This window comes from Cottoperca gobio, chromosome 23 (assembly GCF_900634415.1).
Source record: "Cottoperca gobio chromosome 23, fCotGob3.1, whole genome shotgun sequence".
In the NCBI taxonomy this organism is placed as follows: Eukaryota; Metazoa; Chordata; class Actinopteri; order Perciformes; family Bovichtidae; genus Cottoperca; species Cottoperca gobio.
The window spans coordinates 12,173,498-12,185,657 of record NC_041377.1 but is presented as its reverse complement, the minus strand read 5'-3'; the positions used below and the strand labels follow the sequence as shown (position 1 = coordinate 12,185,657).

The 12,160-nt window shown below is 40.9% G+C and overlaps 1 protein-coding gene across 1 annotated transcript; it reads left to right on the top strand.

Annotated features, from left to right (window-relative positions):
• Positions 1–6,295: 6,295 nt before the first annotated feature.
• cdkn1d (cyclin-dependent kinase inhibitor 1D) lies at positions 6,296–12,120 on the top strand. Its single transcript, XM_029461632.1, has 3 exons — positions 6,296–6,489; positions 8,715–9,196; positions 9,394–12,120. The coding sequence occupies exons 2-3, from the start codon at positions 8,719–8,721 to the stop codon at positions 9,450–9,452; spliced, it is 537 nt and encodes a 178-aa protein (XP_029317492.1). The 5' UTR covers positions 6,296–6,489; positions 8,715–8,718; the 3' UTR covers positions 9,453–12,120.
• Positions 12,121–12,160: the final 40 nt, after the last annotated feature.

Here is a 12,160-nt window from a genome sequence, read left to right as displayed (position 1 = left end):
GTTACCATTAATACCATGGGCCCCCAACACAGGGACTCCAAATATCCACCTCCTCCTCTCCTGCTTCATCGTCTCACCCTTTACTCCTATAACCCTGCTATCCCCATGATCACACGTGTACTTTTGTTTTAAATTATGCAATATACATTTTAATCAATGATTTTTGAAAAGGGTGTCATCTACAGGGGAATCTTTCCACCAGCAAAACTGCACGAAAGAGGTTTTCCACCCACAATTGTCAAACAGATAAGGCTGATTGCTAAGTCATGCGTGCACATTTCTTTTCCGATAGTCACAGGTGTTGAACAGATTCCATGAAATGATTTTCCTCGTTAAAAAAAAACTAATTCTTACAATTGAAGACAGCAACATTAAGATTATTGGTTGCCAGCCAGGAAAAACAATCACACATTATGCAGCCAGTCACACTCACATACACACACTCACAAACAAACGCAAATATATTCCGTGCCCTCTCGTCTTTCGCTCACAAACACACATACTGTCACACTCATGCACAGCCCGATACTATGAAGCCAGGGCCATATGCAAACCAGATGTTCCCCAGATGTAGATAAGGGCGAAAACACATCAGCTGCAGCACACCACCTCTTCACCTCCTCTGCATGGAGCAGGAACAGATGCAGGCACGAACCTCTTGGAGTTATGAATGGCAGATACAGTATGTTTGTCAGAGAGTTAAGGTTATTAGTATTATTACTGTAGTTGCTTGCATTACGTTGCATAGAAATAGACTCCTTTTGGTCGAGACAAACATATTTCTGCTTGACTTTTACAAAGCGCTTCATATTTCAGACATTCCTTTGTCCTACCGTGGCTTTGTCTATAGTTTTGACATTGAACTACTCTCAAAGTCACCTTGGTGAGACCAAACAAGTCCCTCTCAGACACATGCAGGGATGAAAACAAAGGATCGATTTACACCCGCCTCGCACCGCCCTCCAGCCACTCCCCCTCCCCCCACCTCCTCCCTCCACGCCCTCCAAGCACACGCACAAAAAAATAAACAAAAGTTCAAATAACACAAACACTTTATGGCCTCAAAGCACAGGCTGCTTTAAACAAAATAATAAGTGATATATGTACAGATAACTTCACGAGGGCTACACACTCACTGGCTACTACTGCTAAAAATTAATAAATCCCAGACCCCAATCTGTATGTTACAGCGGCACCCCCCAGGGCCAGCCCCTGAAGACCCCCCCAAAACAAACACAGTAAGTCAGGGTCGCCTCAGGCACATTTCATCTAAAACCCGTTCACCCTGACATGCAAGCTCTCCTGGTGAACCCCTGACAATATCCAGCTGCCAGCGAGTTGCCTCCCTCTCCCTGCACCCCAAAAGACCCTGCCCTAGACAACATGCACACACACACACACACACACACACACACACACACACACACACACACACACACACACACACATACACTAAATCAGAGTACAGCAAACTCCTCCCTACTCCACCTGTGGCCTCCACAGCTGGGCGAATACTCCCATGGAAACTCCTCCTACTTACGTAATGAGTACTTCTACGGTGTGTGCATGTGTGTGTGTGTGTGTGCAAACGCGTGTGTATGTGTGTGTATGTGTGTGTATGTGTGTGTTATGGGGTCCACTACCTTTTATATTCCTCTGTGTACCTCCCCCTCCCCCACTCACAAAGTACAAAGTTCCAAATTTAGTTTACACCACAAACTGCTCGCATTTGAAGATATGAACAAGTTGCATCGTGGCCCCTGAAGCATAAATTATTCCCCATTCAGTTATTATATCCCTGTAAGGATGGAGTTAGTGGTTTGAAGGTCAAACATTACCGAGATTAGATAACTACTGTTTTAATAGCATTAGAATAACTTTTGACATAGAAATTTAGTCTCGATTTAACAAAATACAAAAAGACACCCCCAAGCCCAAAGATTAAAAAGTATGTTATTTAAAAAGTGTGCCACGAATAAATTCATTTCCTGAATCAACTAATGTTAACACTATTCCTTCCCAGCAAGTCAAAACTTAATTAGTTTGAACCAATATGACACATCCAATCAAGTTGAAGGAGAGAACCATGAAAAAATAAACAGTAGGCAAAACGTGTGGGGGGAAATTGGTGAAGAGCGCATAAAGACTTGTTTTGGACTCGAAACTCAAATTTAAGGACTTGGGACTTGACTTGGGAATTGAGTGCAAAGACTTGAGACTTACTTGTGACTTGCAAAATAATGTCTCCAGTTTGTCGAAGTAAATCAGTGAAGGGCCAATCATCTGCCTCACCAATGGGCAGACAGCTCTGACAGCTTCCCTAGATGATGAGCACACATCGTTTCCTTCCTTCCACTTTTACTTGCTGTAATTCTCTGACATTTTATTTCCCACACCACATATTCACATGAAGTCTCTCTTCTTCTCTTTGCTCATACTTTTGTTGTCTTTTGTCAATTACAACTGACGTAAAAAATCTTCTGTTTTTGGTGAGTCTCTTCTCAGTATTTGCCTTCTCAGCCGAAGGGCAGAAGGATGTGGAAACCCCCATACTGCACCTGTGAACCAACGACTTCATCTCCGATGTTTGTCGTCCTGCTCACTCCATCGCAGCTTCCCCTTCACCACAGACACTTCCTGTTGAAACGAGACTGCAATATAGTACACACTGTACATCCTCTTGGTGTTTCACTAAAGTGTGACGCCAAAACTCTCAGTTTCACGGTTCTGGTTTATCATGACCTTTGACATGTAGCTTTGTGAACCCTCATCTGGAGTGAAACCAAATCACTTTTTAATCTATGTGTCATTACACTACATTGAAACCTTAATTTGTCCTTTTTAAGTTTTGGGTTTTGTGCGGATTATACAAATGATATAAAAAGTGTTTAGCTTTAGAGGAGCAGTAGGCAGATTTTCAGGCTAGCTGTTTCCCCTTGATTGCAGTCTTTACGGTCAGCTGCTCTGTTGTGTCCTTTGTTTGTTTTACGACCTAGTAACGATCAGTAACACTTAAATGTTCCTTCTAGCACAAGACCCACCGTGACAGTTCCCCATCGTCTTCCGACCCGAGTCACATTGTGCTGTGTGACTGTTGTCTTACATACAAGCTAATGTATTCAAAGGGCACTGACCGTGGGGAGAAGACAATGGGTTAAAACTGTAATATACTGCACAGGATTAAGAACAGGGGGGGGGGGGGTCACACCAACACACACACACAGCGCTGTAAACAACAAGAAGAGGATTAGCAATTTAATGTCGAACAATAAGCTGACTGCTGTAAATACAGGTCAGAGAGCTGACAAAACAGTGAGGGATCATGCCGCTGAGCCCTTATTGTCTGCTGATGAATCCTTACATTCGACATGTATAAAGGCCACTTGACACACAGATTAGTAGGGAATTAGGGAACTGGGGCACAACCCTAATTGACTATTATGTATCATGATGGTAGAGACCTAAACTAACTCAGCATGCATGAAAACAACAAGAATTTGATGTCAGATCCTGCAGCAACTATCATCACATCTTTATGTCACATTTATTTATGGACTGCATATAATCTCTTTGTTGAACATCAAAAGATTTAAGTAGAAAAAAAAACCTTTTGTGCAGTAACTTGCTAGTAAAACCATTACATTACATTACAGGTCATTTAGCAGACGCTCTTATACAGAGCGACTTACAGTGAACTAACTACAGGGACACAATGGTGGCAGCCCTGGTATTGAACTCACAGCCTTCCGGTGTTCTATTGGAAAGCCTAACCACTAGAACCACTAGACCACCAACACCCATAATATCAGTTTAGTGAAACAGTAGATGTGGATCTTTATAGTTGGTATTGAAAGAATGCACATGTTTGTTGTTTTTAAAGGCTAAGTCCACATCCACAACCAGGGTGGGGGTGTGTGGACGATGGAGGACAGCCATGGGTCTCTGGCATGGGCCAAGCCGACAGCCTGGGAAAGAAGGGGAGAAAGAAGAAGCTGAAGCGTGCCCACCTCTGTGCCCCCTTCCCTGGCCAAAAATACGCAGGAAAAAGAGGACAGAAAATCAGAAATGTTTCCTGTTCTCTGGCGCATCATTTTGGGTGTGGTTCTGCAAGCCATCTTCTGCACGATTTTGGAAACCCAGTTTTTGAAAACATGTGCCTCCAGAGAAATCCCCCGACCTCTGGAGACTCCGTGCTGCTTTCGTTGGCAGAATTCACCGGGCCACAACTCTGCTTCTTCACACGAAATCTTTTTCAATAATGACGGGAAGTAAGGTGACACGTTGATGGATGGGTCAACGAAACATCGGACTTAAACATGAGACTGTTTGTTTCCCGTTTCCTAAGCCACGATTGTGCCCTAACCAAGTGTTTGTTATTGTCACCATGACGACAAAGCTCCCCTAACCTTTACGAAGAAGACATTTTAACCCAAAACCACAATTTTCCCTCGACCTAACCATGTCGACTTTGTGCCTCAACCTAACCAAACCTAAATCATAGTGTTGTCACATCGTGAAAACAGATTTATTCTTCCACTGTGGTTCATCAAATGATTAGTTCTCTGTGTCGTTCAAACAACTTATTTTGTTTAATTTGGTGGACTTGTTGATATATTGATTGGGTCTTGCTTTTAAAAAAAAGTCAAAAAAAAGGTACCTACGTGAATACTTTCCTATAATAGTTTTTTGTGAAACTCATAAACACACTTGGCTGGATACATCGTTGTGTTTGCCTTGAGCCTTGTGCTGAACTGCCTCATGTGAAAATAGATTTTTCCAACCAAGAAACATTCCATAGTAGTGACGTAATAACTCGGCGGCCCTGTCAGGTGTCACGCACAGAGCACACACACAGTGACCGCTCCACGGTCGCTGCTCCCTGCTTCGACATTATTCAATCACAAGCACAAACGTTGTCTGCACGTGCAGTGAAGCAGGGAATATATTACTCGTCTGAAGCCGTCCAGACGTTGACTAATGTGTAAAAATAGTAAGTGAGTGAATGCAAAACCTGGAAAAACCTTTCTGAGTGAGGGGCGTTGGCTGGTCGCGAAGCAACAATAATGCTGCTGCCCATTATATGCTTGTGACAGAGAACCAATGTAATTGTTGTAATTGATCAAAATAAATGAAAATAGGAAAGAAGAACCTACAATATTTCATAATAGTTAGAGAAATAAATATAAATGTGTTATAATAGGTGTAGGAAGGGTTATAGGAAGCGGATATGATGTAATAAGTAAAGGCTATTGAGCAATCATTCAAGAATTGGTAATAAAGATATCACATAAGAGTTTAATATAAGGAAATAAATACTTTTTTGCTTAAACATGACGAAATTATTGGCAATAAATGTTCTGTTGATCCATTAATCGTTTTATCTTTATTTATTTTAGTTAAACATAAGACTAGTGATTTTATTGGTGGACTCAACCCGATAGCTTTAGAATACCGAGGTACTTTAAACAGTAAATAAAGTCATAAAGGTGAGCTGATATGATTTTTCAGTCTATGGCTATTGTTAGAATAATACTATTACCATATTCAGATTAGTCTCTCTTGGGGCTGTAAAACAATTTTAATGTCCCATATTTCTAAAGGGAATAAGTCAATTAAGAAGATCAAGAAGTCCTAAACTTTCTTTCAGTTATAAAGACAGAATAGTGTTTCCTCTTCACTTCTTCCGTTATTATTATTAGTATTATTATTAACCAAATGCACATTTGAGTGTTTGAGTGTTTTTTTCTACCTCATAGACCTGAGCCTATATATCCAAATGGGGACATGGTGAACCTTCAGGAGAACAAGTCCGTTCTTTCCCGCTCTGCTCCACTCACGTTGCAGTTCCACGTGAGTCAAGCAGGAGCGCAGGGTGCCATAATAAAATGTGATGCAAGCACAACACGAGAATGTGTCACATTTGAGGGAGAAGGGGAAATGGTCGCTATTGCCAAGATTTTTGACCAACTTCTTGTCGCTCTGAAGCAGAAGTGAACTACAAGTGCGCAACAGGTTCGGAGCAGGATATTTTTGCATCATAATAAACGGGGTAAGAAACTATTAATTATCATTATTAACTCTCTTATAGCCTCAATTCCCACAAAGACGCATGTAATGTAGTTATATTTTCAGTTTGGATATTCTCCTGTGCACGTTTGCAGCAATGCAACTGTCGCGTGTGTTGCGTTTAATTGCCGTTAGAATTGATAACAGCGATATTTACCTCCTACGCTCACAGACTGTTTTGAAGGAGAACCACGTGACTGACTCCTCTAGTAGGACGTCCCCGCTGTCTTTTGAGTACATTACAAACAAGTTGCAGATAAGACGACAAGAACGACCCTCCCGGGGGTAGTACCTACTGAAACCTTTCAACGTGACACCGTGTCCACGGGGCTGTCAGGAACACATTTCATTGCTTTGACTGGATGAATTGTGCGGAGTTTGCGGACTCAACTTTTGAATACTTGGGAGATATTGACGCTGATGGTAAGACGCACATATGTTGTTTCTTATCGAGGCTTGCCGTTATGTTTTATCATATAACGTCATATATTATTTCTTATTTCACGCATTCTTGTTTGAGTTTATTTAAGATTTAGTCTGGATACATTCAAACTGCAGTTGATGCAGTTTTAGTTAAATTAGTGCACCCATCTATTAATGTCTATTAATACTGTTTCGTTGTTGTGCGTAATATTTAAATAAGTATTATGAGGCTGTTGTGAGTTATCAGTGTTACGTGCCTTGACAAGATGCGGCTGTTGTGTGTGTCACATCTCAATGACCCACATCCGCTGTAGTGGATCTAACTGCGTCATTAAATAATTTCTCCACACTTCAGTCACTTTGCAAAGCCTTTAAGGACTTTCTGTCGTGCACAGTGCACAATGATTTGTTGTGGCTGCAGAGATAGTTGGTGCATTTTTTAACTGTGGTCATATTTTAAAGTTTGGGGTAAGTTATTGTGGGTTTCCTCGGTGTTTTTATGCAAGTGGGGACACCGAGCAGTAACCTGATCTGCAGACCGCGCCCACTTTATCTTCGACGCAAATAACAAATTTCACTCGGAATGAGCAGCCCTGTGGTTAAAAGAAAGCCATTATAGTTTTGGTTTTGTGTTCTTCCATCCAGTATTTTGATATTTATCCGTCTCTGAAGGAAACATAAATAAAGAAACGGAAGTTCTGCAGGTTAAATGTATTATTGCTAGTAATTACAGTAGTACGCACTTCGCCCTCTGTGGTTTCCAACACATGGTTTTTGAAAGTTTTATAAGTAGACGTCGTAAAATAACGGCCAGTTTGACTGGTGAAAGTCCTCGCTGTATTTTGATGGTGTCCAACTCTTATGTAACGCTGTGCCCAGCCCCCTCTGGGTGTTGTTGCCTCTTATGTCCTGGGCTGATATGACGGCACGTTAGTGTTTCAAAAAGTATCGCTACGCATTTCTCCTTTCTGTATTTTAACTAATTACGCGACTATAACGATGGGACAATATGTTGTATTTATTGGTATTTGTGTACAATTCATTCTAAACTACAGGAGTGGACAGGGCTGCATTAACAACCCACTATGAGGCCCCTTTTAAGCTTCCCACACCACACAAATTTATTGAGGTATATGAACTATGTAATTAACATAAATGTATAATTATATTGTTTTGACACAGGACCACTATACTAACAGGGCATTAAGATCAGAATCTAATAATACAGGAAGAGGCAGTGTAGTTAATATTTTCCGTTAGTGATGTATATCAACACACACATGCAATTCATCCTGTTACCACAAACTAGTTGAAATTGCTGGATTGAAGAGCCTGTGACCTACTTTGCCCGTTTGGTAATCCAGCCCATTCTTGGATATAAAGGTCAACAGTCAACCGAAAAAAGCAAAAATAATGTAGATATGATGGCCAAACTCGCAGACACATTTGTTATTGCTTTAACTCAGTACAACAGTTCCTTTTTTTCAGAAATCTATACCAGTTTGCAACATTTAAAAATGAGGAAAAACTACATTTTAGACCTTGTACAGTATAGTATTATATCAGCAGCAGAACCGTATATCTGTCAGCTCTAGAACCCATCCCTGAAAACACATATCTTCTTTTACTGCCTACACACAGCTGATAAAAGTATTGACGCTCATATAGTCAGTAAGGGATGTGGTCATCTTCCACCTACACGTAAAACTATATCTCACTCTATATCGAGATAAAGCTGGTGATCAGAACTCATTAGATAGAAATCATTCCCAGGATTCAAAAGTGTTGCTCTAATAAATGTGGCCGATAGAAGCTGGGCTATGAGGGAAACATTCCTCACAAGTAGTCCACGTGGGCTTCTCTTCTCCATGTGACCTGCAGGCCTTAACGGTCGACCTTTGACTGGCAGACACCAGAGCAGGTGGAGAGTCAGGTTCCCTTTGACACGGCAGGGCAGTGAATTTCGTCGGAGATTTATTTGGTGTTGGTTCGGTTACCTGTTGCGGCAGTAATTTCTCAGAGCGTTAGGGCACATGTGTATTTGATCACATAAAACACAAGAGGGCAGACACTGCTGGTGTGTCGGGGGTTTGGGAACTTAATAACTTGCATGTTTGGAAGTAATCTATGCCAGTAAAAACCCAGATCACACCTCAATGAAACTCTGCAGGCCTAACACTCAACCTCTGACCTTCCTCTAACACGTCGTGTTTGTTCTCTGACAGGGACATGACGATGGACTCTCCATCAACATCAACAGCGGGACCAGCTAAAGAATCTAACTCAGAGCTTTCACGCCTTGGGGGCATTGAGGACTTGAAATTGAAAGTGGGGCCGGCGCGGAGGAACCTCTTCGGGCCCGTGGACCACCAGCAGCTGCAGCAGGACTTCCAGCGGCTGCACTGCATGAACCTGGAGATGGCCAACAAGCGCTGGAACTTCAATTTCCAGAGTGAAGAGCCAGGAAAGGGCTCCAACATCGAGTGGGAGGAGCTCAGGTACCAGGATGTGCCAGCGTTTTACCACAGCTGCACGGTTAGCCCAGTGCCGCGTCCAAAGGCCAAAAGGCGGACATCGTCTTCGTCGGGCGAGGGTTCCCCGGGGTCCAGCAGCTCGTCCGGGTGTGGGGATGAGTACTTGGAGGTGACCACAAGGGAGTACTACCGGATCCAACGGCAAGGAAAACGCAGACAGTCTACCATCACAGGTCAGTCCACCAAGAATCTTAAATAAAGCTTTAGTTCAACGTTTGGGAAATACGCTTATTCTCTTTCTTGCCGAGAGTTAGTCAAACTTTTCTTGACCAGATTCTGTGCGATACATCACAATGCAGTAAAGTGATCAAAGACAACTAGGACATATTTTAGTTATGCTTGACTCGACTTTCCTTCTTTCTCTCTACAGATTTCTTCAAGGTGAAGAAGATGAAGCTTCTGCATCACAAAGCATCTTCTTGGCAGTAGAAACACACAACTAGACCCAGTGGAGGATCACTTAGTGGTCGACATCCCTCTACACATCACCTCACATAGGTGTGTGTGTGTGTGTGTGTGTGTGTGTGTGTGTGTGCGTGTGCGTGTGTGCGTGTAGCAATTTGTAACTGACTGTCCACCAGCTGGGCTTAAAAACTCCTCTGACACCATATACCTTAAATTCTCAGCACAAGGAAGCTAACATTTCCTAGTAAACAACCCAGACTTTAGGAAAGTTCTTTGTAGATAATTATAAATATTATATATGTTCTATATACTGTTTTCCTCAGCTTTTGACTATACTGTGAAATTACTTTGAATGCACTCTTCATAACAGAAAACAGGCTCGAGTTTTAAGAGGTTAATTTTCTTCTGAACGAGCCTCGTGTAGTGTTTGACCTCAGTCTTTGACCTTTTTTTTTTCTCCCTCTTGCTAAAAGTCATAAGAGGTTTTGATGAGATGAGTTACTATTCCTGGCTTCGCACCACACTTAGCCTTTAGTCTCACCCCAGGGCTCCAATAGCACGAGTCAAGCCAGAGGTCAAAACCTCACCCAGGGCTCACAATTTGGCAGCGCGACTGTGATTAGCTCTGGGGCAAAGGTCAACAGAGGAGGTTAGGCTATGCGGTAATGCGGCCGTACCTGTACAACAGTGACACATTCCTATAAGACTATTTATTCACGATGCTAGATAGTAAAAAAAAAAACATTAAAAATAATTAGACAAGCAATGTGTGAAACAAAATTAGAGGTTTGTGGAAACCTGTGTCATTATAAGTCATTTACACTCCACCATTGCCACTTTACAAATACTGGCCATATACATTTCTCACCATCACAAGAAAGATCAACTGCAAATCATATTTCCTTTTTGCTTTGCATTGTTTGCATAATATGGCAACAGACCAGAACATACGTTATACGTTTTGTCAGCTTTATGCTTGTAATAATGTAGCATTTTATCCCCGTGTTGCAGCTCAGAGGAATCCAAACCGTTTGGTAATTTATATGAAGAGTTGAGCTGCTTCACTTGTTCTGTCTCTGTGCCGTTCTTTTAATGTTTGTGTGTATTTGCATTTAAGCGTTTCCTTTGTGTATGAATGTGTTGGTTTGGGGTTTATCTTGGAGGTTTTTCACAAGTTGTAATAGTTGTGGCAGCTGAGGCCGTTGAACCAAAGAGAAATTGCTGTGCCATTAAATTAGAAACATTACTCTACAGCTCGCTCACTGTTTGACTGATCACTCATGGGTCACAGAAGGTCTCAAACAATGTCGAGAGCGTCAAATATATTGTGTAAACTCACCGAAACTGCTCAACTAACACTCAAAAAGGGTGTGCCTACTTCGTTTTCCCTGCCTACAGCCGTTCTTATTTGCGTATGGATAAAAAGCCATAACCTGGATTAATCCATTCTTACTACCTCATCGAGTGATTCAGTAAAACAAACAAGTTACGTTCAAGTTAATTGCTAAAAAAAACAAAACCATTGCAGCTCAGGTTGTTTGCGTCTACAGACGAAGGAGAGACAGAGAGACAGAAACAAAGGGGGGGGGGGGGCTTATTATTGTGTTGTGGTAAAAGCTGTCGAGGTTTCACATCAGGTGTCTGCCTCACTTTGCTCGCACACAAATAGAGCAGAGGAATAGTCGGGGGGGGGGGGGGGAGAGAGAGAAAAACTTTAATAAGGGAACCTTCATCAGAACATGTTATTCAGACACGCTTTTGTCTTCCCCTTTTTAAAGTCTCTCAGTCTGTCTTTCGTGAACCAACCGCCTCAGTCTGCGAAAAATCATTGTGAAAGCAGTTGCTCATAAACATGTTATTCTTTCATGGCTCCACAAGGTGATGTTTCACAGATCTTAAAAAGCAAACATGGCTATTTGAAATTGTTTTAAATTTATCAGGATTAATTGTTTTTTTTGTCAACATGTGTGTGTCAGACAATATTTGTGTGCACACATCTTCTCAGACGAAACTTTTAAAATTATTTTAACTTATTTTGAGTTTGTATCTTTTGTTATGTAGGGAAATAATAATTCCCTATTTTTTTTTATATAACTAACTGTTATTTACAGAACTATATATTTGCACTACTTTAAAAACATTGACAAGAGAACTTTTTTTTTATTTTATTTTTTAAATGGTAATATTATAAAAAACAAATACAAATACTCTGTGAAACTGAGCACAGATTAGGAGGTTCTTGACTTTAATTCAATATTTATCAGAAATATTTGTTCATGAGGGTTTTTTGGTAGTCTTGTTCCTCAAGTCTGTCAAGTGTTAAAAAGTAAATAAATAAAATTATAATGTCAAGAATGATCCGTTAGTGTTTCACTGTGGCCAAGCAAACTTTGCTTTCCTTAAATCACCTGACGCAGCTATATCAAAGTGTAGCTTTTTCTTGTTTGATTTTGTATATGCATGTATGATAATCTTTGTACGACATTTGTAATAATTATATTGTAATTTAATGCAGGTTTATGTACCCTTGCAACATGTAAGAAGTGTATTTGTATGTGATCAGAATCATATCCTTTTTGATAATAATTGTAAAGAAAATAAATTGCTGGGTTGTTGGTGCATTGTTGCTTTTCATTTTGAGGATTTCATATAGCGTACTCAAAATAATAAACAAGATTTTGAGACTATAAAATACTTGTATGAAGTTTTTGTTTCCATTGTTTTTAAGTGTT

Excerpts from the sequence above, each read along its gene's own strand:
- cdkn1d (XM_029461632.1), top strand. The coding sequence starts at position 8,719 with ATGACGATGGACTCTCCATCAACATCAACAGCGGGACCAGCTAAAGAA. Across the intron at positions 9,197-9,393 it reads CAGACAGTCTACCATCACAG|ATTTCTTCAAGGTGAAGAAG; the intron begins GTCAGTCCACCA and ends TTCTCTCTACAG.